Raw genomic sequence first — 16,406 nt, 5'->3', positions numbered from 1 at the left:
TTGTTTGACCTACCAGCATCCGTTTCAACTTGGCCTGAATTGAAGATCTTCGGAAGAGGGCTGTACAACTTGTGTAAAGAGGCTAATGAAGTGATGCTTTTTCCCTGCTGCCTCTGTAACCCAAACACTTCAGGCAGGATGCTAGTGCATGCCAATCTGAAAGGCAGGTACTGTGTAAGTCCTCCTACCATATGAACTGTAAAAGAGCAAACCCCTTTTAATGGGTAGAAAGCACTTTGTTTGTTCAGTGACTCAGAATCATGAGGAGAGATTTTTTCACAAAGATTAGCTGGTTTGCCCTTGAGAGGCCTAGAGGACGTGATGAGGTATTTGATTTTTATACCATTACTCTGATGTGAAGTATGAGGTCTGGGTTACATTTGAGACAATGCAGAAGCAGCACTTTAAACATCTGGGATGCTTCAATGGCAAATGGGTGGTACCTGCTGGAAGGCAGGCAGGAACTTCCCTGATTTTCATTTTGGCTTTGAATGACTTTAAACCATGAGTCGTCTTTGGGGATTAAGACTTCTGCCGGATCACCCCAAAGCTGTAGGAAAAATGAGTATTGAACTTACTTTTTTTTTCCTTTTTCATTTAGCTTAAGCCAGTTCTGTGATTTGTGGGGTCTTATCTCCTGACTCTGTGTCTGAGGTTGGCACTTCTGAAGTTGCAGCCATGTACTTAAGCACGCTTTATTTAAAGCAGCTGCCAGAGTTGGTGAGCTCCTCTATAAAGCAAAGTGCTAGCAGGAAAGTAGAAAAGACTAACCACTACCAAAGGATCCTTCCAGTTGAGTGTTCTGTCTCTGTTGGAGGAAAACAAAGCGTTAAAACAACACTTGGCCTGACTAGTGCTCCAGCTGTCTGAGAACAAATGGAATGGGCTTAAAACGTCCTTAAAGTATGTGGCTGCATTGTTTTAAATAATCTCTGCTGGAAACTGCTTACATGCCTTTAGCTTGCAGCCCTTGGCCTGTACATTTGCTCTTTCTTCCAGAGTAGTATCCCTGGTTAAACGAGCAGCTTTTGGAGTCCTTGTTTGGAGGTGGCTAACCCGATCGCTTGGTTATGGAGTCAAATCCTCTGAAGAGCCCCTTTTGTTTTCTTTTCTCTCCCGTTATTGTCCAGCAGAAGGAGAATTGCATCAGTAACAGTGAAGTGAAGCATCCTTGTGGGGGGAGGGAGGAGGAACAGCTGCGTGCATGGAATTTGGTATGAACATGCTTGTTGCTTTGGCTGGTGGCTGCTCTTTTTCCTTTCTCAGCAATGGTACCAGCATGATATCGTTGATCATTCCCCCCAAAGACCAGATTTCGCGAGTGGCAAAAATGTTAGCGGATGAGTTTGGCACCGCCTCCAACATTAAGTCTCGAGTGAACCGCCTTTCAGTACTGGGAGCCATTACATCTGTACAGCAAAGACTGAAACTCTATAACAAAGGTAACTTCTAGCTTGTATGGATGCTGGCAAACCTTCCTTTCTTGGAAGCAGCCCTTAAGTTCCTGCATTATGCAGTTTTCTGCTAATGAGATCTGTTGGCCTGTGCTGCTGTTTTGCACTGATATTCCAGGTATGTTGCCTATGGATGGCTACTTCAAGGGTAGACCATGGAACTACGATAATAAGATGGTCCTTGTCTTGAATAAGTGGGCTAGTGGTTCTGTCCTTAGCACTGCTGACTTCTGAACTTGACCAGCCTTAAGAGCTGTTCCACAGTAGTTCATTTGCATTGAACTAGTGGTTTTCCATCGAGAAAAATCTTATGTATGCCTTGTGTGAACCACTATGCAGCTGCTGTCATTTGGGGAGGAAAAATAGACCCAGGCTATCTAAAATGAATACTGTGAAAAGAGTCCTTCATTTACCATCTTCACACTGAGAAGTGGCCTTCATTGAGATGGTCAGTCTACAGATGGCTTTATAAGAGCTAGGAAAGCTTCACGGGGATGCTCAGCCTTTTTCTAGATTCTCTGAGCTTGCACGCTCGTGAGTTTAACAGACAGATACATGTTCTTGCAGCTCTGTTGTAAGTCTTGCCATAAGTGTTACCTTCAGGTTTCTTGCTCCAAACTGTTTGATTTAGGTGCACTAAATGAATTTGTTTTCCATTGTAGAGATCTGGGAGGGTATGAGGTGGGGGAAATGGAAATTTAAAAGCTTGGGAACATCATTTCAACTCTGCCTTAAGTCTCAAGGCCTAGTAGTTAGTTTTTGGTGGGTACAGCTTGCAGTGTTTCTTAGTGATCTAAAATTGCATTGTGTCCTTTGTAGTACCTCCAAATGGTCTGGTTGTTTACTGTGGAACAATTGTGACAGAAGAAGGAAAAGAGAAGAAAGTCAACATTGACTTTGAACCTTTCAAACCAATCAATACGTCATTGTATTTGTGTGACAACAAATTCCACACAGAGGTAAGAAGTCTGCTGTTGCCTGCTGGTCTTGGTATAGTCAAAGCCAGACTGCTTTGCTAGACTCTCTGGAAATATCCTTGGTCTCTGCTGAACAGCAGGCTTTAATTAAGACATCCTGCTGGTGAAACTGCTGGATGGCTTGTGACTGGCTAGTATTCAGAAATGCGTGATATTTGCTGAAAAGAGTTGAAATAGTGTTCAGCTACTACTACAGCTGACTTTATGGCCCAGTTAGTAACTGCTGAGTTTGTGTAACTCACAGATGTAAGCTTTTCTCTGTAACTGGAGGCAGGTTTTTCTCTTAACCTTGGAGGCCCATAGATCTTATTCTAAGCCAGACCTTAAAGTGATGCCAAGATAATATTAGTGTTGCCAGTCTTGATATCAGATGTGTTAACTGAGACCCTTGATGGAGAACTGGCATGTGCCTAATCTGCCTGGAGTAAAGTGGGATTTTTTTTATCCAATATCTATTTATGAACGGTTTGAGGCATATTTAAAGTAATGTAGATTATGCTAGTCTGGCCTGCGTCAAGTCAGTTTATTGCATTTACTCTGTTGGCAATTGCAGAAGTCCTGATATTTGTAGTAAGTGACTGAGAGCCTTTCACATCTGTGGCATTCAACACAATAAATATGTGGACTGACAATTACCTGTCATCAAACCTGTATGACATGGACTTGACAGGCCCTTCAGTGATGTAGTTCTGCTTGTTTGCTTGGGTTTTTGGAGATTGGATCCATGACTGAGTTTCCAAGGGTAGGAGTCTGGGAAGGAAAGGTGTGCTTGTTGCCCAGGTGAGCTACATTCCTATTATTCTGTCTCTCCACCAAGGATGAAATCCCAGTACATCTTTGACCTACCAGAATAACAGAACTGTGCACAGGTAGAGCTCTTGAGTTCTGCTGTCCATAGGCAACTGAAGGCAAGAGATACAGAAGAGAATTCAGGGGAGAGACAGAGGTGCAAAGCCAAGGGAGATATCTGCTCCTTTAGTTGCTGGCAGTGGATGGACAGTGGTGGGTTGCTTTCTCCCCTATCAGAAACGGCAATAATTTGGTCTTGGCTGCAGCTACTGCCTCAAGGTGCCAATTCAATACACACACACAAAAAAAAAGCTGCTGCCCAGTAGACTGTTCCCAGGAGGCAGCTGTAAATACACTCCTGCTGGTTTGTAGCATTGCTCAGCAAGAGAGTGGCAATAACCTGAGAGGAATTTGTGGTAATTGCTGCTACTGATGATGTGATGACTAACGGCACGTTTTTCCGCTGGCAGTTTGCTCTCCTATGTGTTTTGAGAGTGTGATAATTTTACTTGGTATTGTTTGTGCTGCGGAATCAAAAGTAGCTGTGAAAGCCTACTGTATGTTAACTTGAGCAAAGAGATGAAGCTAGCGCTGAAGTCTCAATTTGCCTGTCCATCTCGAGTGGTTGTAGACCTGTGCTTATAAGCCAGTGGTTCCTCCCAACATGCAACTAGACCTCAACAGCTAGGGCATCTGGCTTGGTAATCCACAGATTTCCTATGAGAAGTAAGGGCATGTCAAGGAGCAGAGAAAGGTTGTGATCTTCATCTTCAGGCTGATGCTATGAAGAGGAAGGTCAGCCCGGGCTGAAGGAACAGAATAAAGGCAAAAGTCCCTTTTTTGTGCTTGATGGGTCAAACAGTGGAATTGCTAACATGGAACTAATGAAGGGGAAACTGAGGGAATTGCTGATCATGGGGTACTTTATTAAAATAAGAGGGAGTCAAGAACATCAGAGCTATAGTCATCTGCTGCCTGCCAAGAGTATCTGATGAGATTTCCTCTAGATACTTTATTGCCTGCGTGAAACTGAAGTAACTTCCCAAGAGGGATGTGAACCCTGATGTGTCTAAAGGGTAGGATTTACAATGACTTATTTTGATACCTTGGCTGGAGCAGTCATTCCAGTCACACGATTGGCTTGGCTCTGTCCCAGTTAAATAGATTGCAACGTAATATGCCACTTCCTCCTCTCATTCATCCCGCTGCTGAGGAATTAATACAGAATATTTATTTTGGCCAGTGGGTTCCATTAAACCTTAGTGTCTGTTTCTTTTAAGCTTGAAAGCTGTAGACTTCGTTGTGTGGATTTTGGATGAAGATGACTGATGATTTTTATCCTTTCCATTCAGCCCGATAATCAAGCTGGCAGGCATGCAGGCAGTTAAAGGTCCTGTGCAGTAAAGCGACACCATCACTCTTTCGGCATTAAACCAGTGACTTAAAACAAGCTGGAATTTGACAAGTTTTCCATCCTGCTTGTGTGGTTTTGCCAGCCAGAGAGAGGATTCTTGCCACTACTTTTATTGGGCATGTGTAAGTGAGCAGAAGTGTCGATGTGCCTGCCTGCTCAGGGTGCTGCTTAAGGGAACAGTGGCTGACGATTCCTTCAAAAAAGGAGAGCGGGGTTTGAGTAGCTGTGGGTGTCCTGCAGCACCAGAGCCAGGGCAGGAGATTGGACAAAAGTAACTCAAAAACCTTGATACTAAGCAGTGCTTTAGTTGTTAGTCAACTTAAATGACCTTACAGGATGAATTCAGCTTCCTACTTTAAAGGAAAGAAAATTGAAAGATAAGTTCATTTTCCAGCAGATGTTACGGCTGTCTTCCCTATGGCCAGCTATGCACAGGACAATTAGTGCAATTATTGCTGCTGTTAATGAATTATGCTTTGTAAGGCTGAATTTATCATAGCCACTGTGGATTTTGTTGTTTCGCCTTTGGGACCTGAAGTCAGCAGGTGCAGCAAACCAGCATTTGTGGTAGTTGTCAAGTCGAAAGTCTATTTTGGTGCTTTGTAGTATAAAACCGAGCTGACCAATAGCCCACTCGATGAACTAAGCAAGTTTGGTTTTTCTGGCTGAGATGCCAGGAAAATTACCCTTCCAGTTTTGCCAAGTGGAGAGGTGAGGCAGCCTCCTAGAGGTGTGATCTGTTTCACTTAACACCTTCCAGAGTTGATTTTTAGGGTTTTGCTGTTACACCTGCCTGTGACATCATGCAATGAACTGGTAATGCTGCGAAAATAGTTATCAAGCTTAAACATTAGTTTCCTTTCCCCTCTTGGCATCATTGTGTGAGGCACTAATCTGGGGTAGTCACAACTCCTGACTCTGCTGCTCTTCCTTTAGTTTATTTGTAAGAAATAGCAGTGACCACCTACGAAAGTAAAATTTATTAAGATGTATTGTGTTTGGTAGCGTCTCTGGACCAGGGTCCTTAATAAACTGGTGATTGCTGCTGACAGCATCGTTTTTTGTTCCAGGCTCTCACAGCGCTGCTTTCTGACGACAGCAAGTTTGGCTTTATTGTAATAGATGGTAGCGGTGCACTCTTTGGAACCCTTCAAGGAAACACAAGAGAAGTCCTGCACAAATTCACTGTGGATCTTCCAAAGAAGCATGGTAATGCACTCGTCTGTCTCTGGACTGTTTGCAGCAGAATATCACGGGATGGGATGGGAGGGCAGAAGCAGGGAACTTGGCCTGTAGGTGTTTAGCTCTACTCAATTCTTTGCTCCCCTGAAATCTGACAGCAAAGCCTCTAGTCTGAGCCTTCTGTCAAAATTAATGAATCACTGTAATGTGCAGTTGATCTTCTTAAAGTGGCACTTGGGGTTGGTTGGTTTTTTTTTTTGGCGCATGTGACCCCTTTACTTGGTTTTGAGACAGTCTTAACTGAATATTGCTTGCACAAGTAGTAATGCCACTTGGTAGTGTCTTTAAAGTTTACATCTGATGGTGTTGCATGCAAACCACGGTGAAAAGCAAGAAGCTGTTCCTTGCAAGAAGCACAGAAGTCTAATGGAGTGAGCAAAATTCTAGTTGAGCTGTACGATGCTCTGTGGTAGCGAGCCACTGATGGATTCAGCAAATTGTCTGCGAGCTACTCCTGGTTTACTGTCCTTCTCTGTAGATTAGGATGGACCAAAGTGAAATAGAAACGTCTCCCCCAGTAAGTTTCTGCAGCGGAGACTGACGAGATGTGTTGCATCAGCAAGAAAAGTGTGTGAGGCAGTGTAACAAAGGAAATTGCTTTTAATGAAGGTACAGGACATAGAAAACCTGCACAGATGTTCTAAATTTCTGTGGGGAGTTGCTGGTCTGAATAAAAAGAAAAAAAATACGCAAACATTTCACTCTGTGGGATGCGTGAAGAAAAATGTCTTGCTGTGAATGAACCCTCTTTATTCACTTGCTGTTTCCATGAGTGCCCCTGGCTCTGCTTGTGGCAAAGTAATTCTGAAGGCTGCATCTGCCCTTGGCTTCAGTTATTTGGGGCCCAGCTGGGACCATGTACTAATAGTCTTCCTGAAATGAAATGACTTCCAAATTGCTACCTCGCATCTGTTTTCTCGTAAAGGTAGAGGAGGTCAGTCTGCCTTGCGTTTTGCTCGTTTGAGAATGGAAAAACGACACAACTATGTAAGGAAGGTAGCAGAGACGGCTGTGCAACTGTTCATTTCTGGCGACAAGGTGAACGTGGCTGGTCTCGTTTTAGCTGGATCAGCTGACTTCAAAACTGAATTAAGTCAATCTGACATGTTTGATCAGGTGAGTGGCCTTTTCTGAGCAAAGCCCAAATGTTTAAGCTGTCACCAGTAACATGGCTCATACTAGTAATAGCTGTGGTATAAGATGCATCTCAGGAGGACTGTGTCTTAAGTGATTTGATCAGAACTAAGAACCTGATGTACCCTAGAGAGGTCTCCCTTTTCTAATACCTCATGCAAGGAGGCAAGATCTTGTTTTCTTAGTAACGGTGCTAATATGAGAAATCTGTCTTCCCCAGTTTAGAACCTGTATTCATGTTCTTTATGTTCCCAAATCTAAAGTAGAAGCTTTCCTGGGATAAAACTCCACTAAATCTGTCTCTGTGGTCCTGTTGCCTGAAAACTGTGCTTCAATGTCAAGCACTCAGAGGTCCCTCTGACGCAGAACCTCTGCTTGCAAGTGAAGTAAAGTAGATTAATGCTGTGACTCTTGCCAGGTACTTATTCTTGTGGCCTTATAAAGTAGTCTTATGGCAATGCTGTGTAATAGACTCTTTTTCATGTCTCCTCTTTCTCTTGTTTAGCGGTTGCAATCCAAAGTGCTTAAACTAGTTGACATTTCATACGGAGGAGAAAATGGATTCAATCAGGCAATTGAGTTGTCAACTGAGGTCCTCTCCAATGTGAAATTCATTCAAGAGAAAAAACTAATAGGTATGTGACTACATGCTCAGTCTTCTCCTGAGCCAGGTATACCTGATTAAATGCGCTGATCTTGCTTTAAGACCTCCTGGTAGTGCCTTTGTGTGTGTGCTGCCTCATCCTGAAATGCTCTTGGAGTTGAGCAGAGCATGACTTGTAGTGATTCTTTTTACCTTCTCAAATGCTGCAGCACTTAATGAGAATTTAAGGAGTGGAGATTTTTTTGTTGTTTTGGGTTTTGATTCTTTCCCCTCCCCCCCCCAAATTTCTTTTGTCTTTTTATCAGAGATTATCTTAGTTTCAGGCCTCCTGGTGGCATTTGTGTGGGAGGGGAAAAATATTTCCTCAGATGCGTCTTTGGCAAGATGAGAGTAAAGATTTATTTTATTCTGAGAAGGCAGTAGAAATGATCCTTCATTTAGCTGTTGGCAGACACACATTGCTGATTTGAATGCAATAGTGTAACAGGGCAGTAGTGTAACAGTAGCTACCTTGCACTGAGAAGAGTGAAGTTAAATAGTCCCTGCTGGTGGGTTACTCCAACTGATTGCGTCGTAGCGAAGGTAAGCCTTTCACTGGGGAGTCCTAAAGGGCTAGTGTTTGATGGAGTTGGCTTTCTGCGGATGAACGTTCTAAGTGACATGCTTTGATATGTTATCATAGCCCTTGCTTCCTTCAGCAGCAGTGCAGTCTGCTTTTCCAGTTTCTTCTTCTGCTTAAATTGGGCTTGTTAAAAATCCATGTGGCATGATTGCTCTTCATGACAGTCTCTTCCTTTCTATCCTGGCTGCAGGACGATACTTCGACGAAATCAGTCAGGACACGGGGAAGTACTGTTTTGGCGTTGAAGATACACTAAAAGCTTTGGAAATGGGAGCAGTAGAGATTCTGATAGTCTATGAAAACCTGGATATAATGAGATACGTTCTGCACTGCCAAGGCACGGAGGGTAGGTAGCGCTTCTGCGAGACTGAAAGGTCCCTGAGGGCTTAACACCTAAGCCATCTCACCTGGGAAGATGGCACTGGAGGAGTTCCCTTTCTTTAAGGACTGGCTCAAGAGGATGGTGTGTAGGCAGGTCACTTAACTCACAGCTTCCCAGCTATTCCAGAGGAAAAGTCTGAAACTAGCAGGGTTCTGCTGTGGAGAAGGAATTGTAGTGCCAGGGTGGCAGTTTGTCACGGAGCTTGTGTGAAACCTGCCTCTCGGTTGTGTACGCATAAATCTGACACCAGTGTGTTCTGATGAGGAGACTGACTTGACCCTTGTGGCCAGAAGCACAATTCTTACTGGCTATAGACAAACCAGATGCCTGCAGCAGGTCCTCTGCCTGTTTTGGCATTGCCCATGGCAGGGAGGTTGGATTAGATGATCTCTAAGGACCCTTCCAACCTAGGCCATTCTGTGACACTACAGTTATTCTCTACGGGTGTGCCCTGTTTGGTTTCCCATGGAGCCCTGGCTAGAGAGACAAGCAGTGTCAGTCACCAAACCCTCTTTGTTGTAATTGCTGGCTGTTGTCAGCCTCTTGCTGCCTTTAACCTGCATCTGACAGTCTTATCCAGCCTAATACTCTTTTTTTCCTCTCCTTTCTCAGAGGAGAAGATCCTGTATTTGACACCGGAGCAAGAGAAGGATAAATCCCACTTCACAGATAAAGAGGTATTTCAGCTTCGAGGCTTGTAACTTTATTCTCAGTGGACTGGTGCAGCGTTCTGAACATCTGAGCTTAGTTTGTCACAAGCCTATGAGCATGATGACCTTTCTCGCACTCAGATGAGACTTAAAGGCAATAAATAGCCTGTGGCTATTCTGTTCAGCTTCAACGTAACCCCTGGACTCTAGACTTGCTTTTTCCCTATCTTTCCTGCTACCAGTTCCCAGGTTGTATAAATGAGTTGAAGTGACAGGCACTACGGGGTCTTTGACCACAATCAAACCATCTGCTGGAAGAGTTTGGTAGCCACCATGCAACATGCAGGCAAAGGTCCCAAAGAGTTGCTCCCTGCTTATTGTGCACTGATTTGGTCCATACAAAACGACTGTGAGGCTAGAAACTATTACGTGAATTGGAGTATGAGGGAGTGTTTGCCTCTAGATATACTTGAAAGGTGAATCTGTCGTTCACTGCTTGTGAGTTTCTTGCCTGTACAGGTCAAAAAAATCCGGACAGTTGGTATTACTTTGCAGAATAAGCTGGGCAAAAAAGTCTGTCCCTTGCGAAAAGAATGGTCATCCCTGTCTTGTATTAGGCCTGCCAGGGTAACCATTTCCAGCTGCTCTCCCTCCTGGTAGGGTAATTGCTAATTCCGTCTGTGCACGGAAGGTTTAGAATGTTATCTGCAGTGATGTAGTGTTTCTATGCCAATAATCACTTGACCTTCTACTTATAAACCCATGCTTTTTGCCTCTGTGTTTGCATAAATCCCTGGTTCCTAGAGTAAACAGTGCCTGGTTAGATGAGTGGCGATGGGCTGTTAGCAGGATGTAAACTAAATCTAAAGAAACAATGAAAACCGAGGTGACTGTTGAGCAGAAGAATAAACAAGGCATTTTCTCTCCCACTTCCGCATGAACTTCCGTAGTATGGAGGCCCAGAACAAGGCCTGGCAGTGTTTAATTTCTCAGCACCAGGAGCCTTTCGCTTGTGCCAGCACTTGTCTGATACAGATGTGTCAGGAATGCATCCCACCCTCACCCTGGCAAGTACGTTGGGCTGCTCCAGCCTGCAGAGCATGGAGGCTGGTGTCTCTGTCTTGGGACTGAGAAGACAGTGGTGATGTTTAAGCCAAAGACAATGAATTTTCTCAATAGTTAACATACAGTGACCATCGCCTTTTTTTTCTTTTTTTTTTTTTCATTTTCTTTCCCACCTCAAATGTCTACATAGACTGGCCAAGAACATGAACTGATAGAAAGTATGCCCCTTCTGGAGTGGTTTGCAAACAACTACAAGAAATTTGGAGCAACATTGGAAATTGTTACAGACAAATCACAGGAAGGATCCCAATTTGTTAAAGGATTTGGAGGAATTGGAGGTAAGCTGCAAAAGAAAAATGTGTTTTGTCTTTTTTTCATGATTGATTTCATAATCTGGTGCCTACACAAGTGGGATTAATTTTACCCGTTAGTCAGGATACCAGTTCAAGAAACTGTCATGTTCATCAGGGATCTCCAGGTGAATTAAGTCTATATTCAGCAAGATGATGCTGTGTAATAGGCAGCAGTTGCTTTCTGACCGTGTTCTTCAGATCCTTTCGTCCTTCAGAGTGCTCAGAGGTGGACTGTCCTTCTTTCCAGCTGCTGAATTTCAGAGGGACTGTGAACTGCTTGACTCTGTCTCTGCACAGTTGTTGTTTTGTGGCAGGCCGTGCCCTGCTGTGTAGAAGTGGGCTATGACAAACACCAGCCTAGTTTCTGAAGCAGTTGGATATCTGTTACTCATCTCTCAGAACTTCCCTGTACTTTGCTTCCTGGTCTTCCGCTTCTTTTCAAAATAAAAGTGTTTTAGCCCAGCTCTGTGGAGAAATGAGGCTCCTGAAATACTTGAGTTGTCCTCTTGAGCTCACTGACCAGTTTCAGCCAAGTCTGGCAGGGATCTGCAGATGGCCCATGTGCTTCAGTCTGACAAAAGTCACCAGCAAGGTAGAGCAAAGCCACCTGCTGTGCACCTTGTGCTCCCCAGGCTCGGGGTCCCAGGACAGAGCTGTTGCTTACTTGCTGATAAGCCAGCTGTTGCCACTTGCTGTGTTTAGGTCGATGGATGTGAAACAGAGATGAGTGTATCGGAAGGAGGAATTTCTAGGAGCCAGAGAGCAGCGAGCAGAAGGAAACAAGCTTGAGTGGTTAGGCTATAGAAGGAGCACTGGGGTTCTAAAGTTTCAGGGTTTGTAATTCCAGGAGTCCTTCCTGTCTTGTCAGATCCAGCCTCTTCGCATGGTGGGGTACTTTTTGCTACCATGCTCCTGTAGATGTGAAAGGAGGTGTTCCTTGAGTATCCTTCACCTAAGTAGATGTTTCTCAGGGATAAGGACTTCCCAGAACCTCAGGTTGGTGTTTGGGTTGGGAAGAGTCCAGGAAGACAGCCACTAAATACTGCTTTTACTCCATTGTAAAAATTACTTGAGTACCATCTGCCTTCTGAATTCAACTGATAGGCCTTCGTCTCAGCAGTTACACTAGGACAAATGATCTGTTACTTGTATTTTTTTGGAGATACAGTCCTCCTAGAATAGGTTCAGCTTTTCCAGAAGAACGCTGGCCTGTGCTGGGCAGGTTGACATTTCTTCCTTTTAGCAATAAGTTGGATCAGGCTGTAACATGGATGAGGCCTCTTCATTCTAGTGGCATGTCTGCTGTCAGTCATCAATTTGAGCCTAACTTGCCATGTAAGCATCAAGTCAGCTTCTGAAAATGTAATTGAGAAAGCCTTGACATGCAGGCAGGGCTCAGTAAACTGTTTCAAATGCCTTTCCAGCTCCTCAAATTTTGAAGAAGCTGAAGTGTATTGTTTTTACCAGGTATCTTGCGGTACCGAGTGGACTTCCAGGGAATGGAATACCAAGGAGGAGACGACGAATTTTTTGACCTTGATGACTACTAGGTAGTCGACCTGGGTCCGGCAAAACGTGCCTCGCCCCTCCAGCATCCAACCCAAGGAGCAAACTCATGGTGGAAAACACAACAGATCCCTGCCTTAGAATCGGAACATTTCCAGAACTTGATCCACAAGCATTGGATTAAAAAAAGCAAAACCCTACACTTTGATTTGTCATAGTGTCAGTACAGCAGCAAACTACTAAGTTCCTATATGCCACTTTGGACTAATTTAAAAAGAATCCCGGTTTTTACTTTTACTCAATGGTGAAATTGGTTGCTCTTGTATTTTATGAAAATGATTTTTTTAACCTTCATGATACATTAACTGCTGTAAACCTCTTCCTTCAAAAATTAATAGAAGTAAGATCCTACTGGTTTGTTTCTCTTTACTTTGATTGGAGAAATCAATTGCTGCATTTTGCAGCAACGTGACCCATTTACATGGCATTCTCAGCTTAGACTGCAGAAGAAATGTAATGAAATCGGAGCCATTCGTTCTCTTCAAAAGAATGAGAAGGCACTTTACCTAGAGTGCTAGCTTAGAATGTGTGGCTTGCAAATTCAGGTGGTTTGGGGAGGCTTACCAGCCAAACGTGCTTTAATCTATTTGCAGGAGCACTGCTCTTTCAAACTAGGAAACGCACTTCATTGATTGCAATGAAAATGCTGCTGAAGTCTCGGGCTTAATTTGGATTTGAGCAGTGCAGCCTTCAGGATATATTTTTGTTTTTCAGTCTTGACAAAAATAAACATACGATTTAAGTGAAGTAAGGTACACTTTGCTTTGTTTTGTTCCTCAGTAAGTTTTAGGGGTTTTTTTTGGTTTTTTTTTTTGCTTTAGGACTGCGTAAAGTTTCCTTGATTATGTGAATTTGAACCCACAGTAATTTAATGGAAGCGGGTATTTTACAGGAATAATTAAGTCGAGCCCTTGACTGAAACCTTAGTACTGGTGCATTTGGAGCATTTGATACTAATCCCCTGAGCGTTAGCACAACCTGCTGGGGCCGTCCATCGCCCGGCACTAAGGTGGTTGGTCGTACTGGCTCATGACCATCCTGTAAATCTGCTGCTGAACTCTAACGCACCCTTAATGGGTGAAAACTTGTGGGTGCATCAAGACTGAAGAAAGCTTTTTGTCACGCCCGCTATATAGAATGCGTTTCAACCTCCTAGGAATGGCTGAGGATTTTTTTTTTTCCAGATAGGCTCTCAGGCAGAGGGTGAAGTGAACTTTGACATGAGGTAATGAGCAAGTTTTGCTTCTTTTTGGGGGTAACGGGGTTCTGACATCACGGTGACTGATAGTCCTGTTCTTCACCAGCTCTGTCACTCCTGGTGCAGCGGTCAAAAGCAGCTTCTGTTCCAAGTTGCATACCTGCCTATTTTTTTATTTTTTTCCCAAAAATCCTGTTTCACTTGAATGGAGGGGGAGCTTGTCTTAAAATTTCTGCCATGCTGTTCGTTGAGGTCTAAGATTACTGTCATTGTGAGCAATATAATTCGTAGCCCTGGTTTATAACCTGGCAGATGGCTTTGCTGTCGTTTTCACATCGAAGCTGGAATCTCTCACGGAAGGTGTGACTGGGTCCGCCGCAGATTTGCACAAACCCAAGTTTGAGCACATTTGCGGTCTTCGCAGCGGTATGTTCTGGATTTTGCCATTGTAAATGGGTCTAATGTGACATGACAAGACCAGAAAAATTGGATGTAAATTTACATTTTGAATATACTGCTTGTTGTTTCACATGATACATTAGGGTATGCAGCTCCTTTTTGTAGTTTTTATTTTTACTATTTAAGTTTGGAAATGATGCCAAATTTTTGTATTTCTTTAATCAATGTGTTCTCTTCAGTGATATATATTGCATTATATATTGATGTGTATATCAATATATACTGATATGTATTACACTTACACATACAAACACGTTAAACGGGGGTGAAGAATCCTAGCCTTCGCATACTATATAGCCTCTGCAGAGAGATCGCAAGCAGTGATATCTTGGTGTTGTGATGTACAGAAATGGAGAAGAGTATTAAACCATATTTAAGAATATAGTATGGACTCCTGATTTCTTTTCTTTAGTCCAGGGAACAATTGATTTACTCTCAGCTCGGTGCCAGCTTCAGGTCAGTACTTGGGTTTTGAGGTAGCTGTTTCACAGTTGGCTTTGAACATCGTGTTTCTTCATCATCCCGAGTTGCTCTTTTAAGCTGTAGCAGACATCTAACTTCAGAAGCAGGGGCGAGAGGGGAAACAACAACTGAAGTTCAGAGAAAGTTCTGCTGTGAGTGTTACCCAAGGTGGTCTCCTGAGCAACTGAGGTAGGTGAAAAATACCCTGCAGATGCAGAAACCTGCTCTTAATTTTTTTTTTTTTTAAGCAGCCTTTTCTCCCCTTGCCCTTAGTGCAGGTCAGAAGTGTCCTTGCTGTGTGGGGCTTTGCTTTCTTCTGCCTCTGACCTAGAGGTACAGGTGACTTTCCTGGGGGGGACCTGCCTCCTCCCCTCGCTGGGAAGGCGGTGTATAAAAGATATCATTAACATCAAGAATTCTAAGGGATGCTTTAACCCACCTGCCAGCTGGGCTTGTTTGGCAGTGATCCTTTGGCTGAAGCTGAGCATCTGCCTTCTGCCACAGCACCAGAACGGGGCAGGATCTGTGCCCTGTAGCTGTTTGCCTGTTGCTGTTACAAGCTGGCTCTGGCAGGTGTTGTGGGGAGCTCGGGCAGATTTCAGTTCCTGCACTCGCTGCCGCACGCTGTCATCTGCAGTTGTAGCAGACGGGAGAGCACGGGCTCACGGTGCTCGGGTCTCGGGGTAGCGCAAGTTTTGGAGCTGCATTTTCTGCTGGAGCAGAAATGAAAAGGATGCGCAGAACTGCTTTGTTACGCGCATCTCCTGCCATCCACAAACTTCGGGACAGAAAACTGATCTCCATTCAGCTCGTGGGGCAGATAAAAGCATCAGGCTGAGATCAGCACAAAATATATATTAAAAACAAAATAATCCCATCAGTCAGCACATGTCACAGAAGAAGCTGTTGCTTGCAGAAAACTACCTACGCAGTCTCACCAGTTGGTGTAACCAGGCATGTGGATATATACTGTTTTCAAAAACATAAAAACATCCCACCAGAAATATTTCTCAGTTAACCCTTCACTGGCGGCAACAGCAAACCTTGTTTCTGCTCTGCAGTTTTGAATTCCAAGGGAAAAGGAGGAGCTGCTGTGGAAGGATGCCCAAGAGCTGTCTAGTTCAGCATGGCAAATGCTCCACCCCAGACGTTCTTGAAAACTGTGATTTCCTCACAAACTAATCTTGACTGGTTCCTGTGTCCCTTCACGTCTTGGTGAGAAGACACAAGCGTGTCTGGTCCATGGGAAATCTGTGCTGGGGTTCCCTCCAGCTGGCTGACCACGAAGGTGCTCGCATCTGTAACTCATCCAGATGCACTGGCAGAAAGATGAAGAGAAACATGGTGAAACTATTTTCTTCCCTGTAGCTGCCAAAATGAAGGATTCTGTGTGCCCAACTGAAAGCAGTTTCTGTTGCAGTCTTGCTTTTGTCCTGGTTGTGAGGGTCAGTGTTAGCACTGGGGTTGTCTTCTCTTTGAAAGTGTGGATTTACAGGTGTCTTTTTCACCTCAGCTGTTGCAGAGCATCAGGTGGGTTCTTCCTGGCGTATAAACACAAGCATTGCTTTGCAGTGCTCTCATCCAGGAGGCTGGACTGCCTTTGGCACACGGGACTGCTGCAGCTCGGAATTTGGAAGGGAGTTCGGTGGAGCCGAGTCCATGCACCTTCTGACGTGAGTGATCCGAGACTACAGGTTTGTATTTGAAAGCGAGGCAGGGTGGCTTTCCGCATGCCTGCTGTGCTGTGGGCTGTTACAGAATGATTTCCCAGGAAGGGAACCAGTCTTGATTTGCTGGAATCAAGAATAAATAAAGCGTCATTTCCAGTAGGTCGCATGGAGCCACTTCTGTGCATCTCAGAGAGGTCTGAATCACACCCCAAGGGTTCTCTGCCTTTGCTGCTCCACCTGTGCAGACCTGAAAGACGAGGAGCCTCCTGTGAGCACTTGTAGCAGATGATCAGCAGCTTCTTGCTGTATGAGTGCCTTTTTTCCTGGTTTCAGCTCTTCTAAATGCCTCAGCTGTGTGTGCATTG

At 44.2% G+C, this 16,406-nt stretch overlaps 1 protein-coding gene across 1 annotated transcript; it reads left to right on the top strand.

The window, feature by feature from the left end:
* The first annotated feature begins 1,267 nt into the window (after window positions 1-1,267).
* ETF1 (eukaryotic translation termination factor 1) lies at window positions 1,268-13,143 on the top strand. The gene is made up of 9 exons (XM_009869185.1): window positions 1,268-1,442; window positions 2,274-2,413; window positions 5,705-5,843; window positions 6,802-6,992; window positions 7,516-7,645; window positions 8,427-8,582; window positions 9,231-9,295; window positions 10,524-10,671; window positions 12,154-13,143. The coding sequence occupies exons 1-9, from the start codon at window positions 1,280-1,282 to the stop codon at window positions 12,234-12,236; spliced, it is 1,215 nt and encodes a 404-aa protein (XP_009867487.1). The 5' UTR covers window positions 1,268-1,279; the 3' UTR covers window positions 12,237-13,143.
* The last annotated feature ends 3,263 nt before the right edge of the window (window positions 13,144-16,406 follow it).

This window comes from Apaloderma vittatum, unplaced genomic scaffold, assembly GCF_000703405.1.
Source record: "Apaloderma vittatum isolate BGI_N311 unplaced genomic scaffold, ASM70340v1 scaffold12295, whole genome shotgun sequence".
NCBI classification, from domain to species: Eukaryota; Metazoa; Chordata; class Aves; order Trogoniformes; family Trogonidae; genus Apaloderma; species Apaloderma vittatum.
The sequence above is the reverse complement of the archived record's forward strand: the minus strand, read 5'-3'. Positions and strand labels throughout refer to the sequence as shown.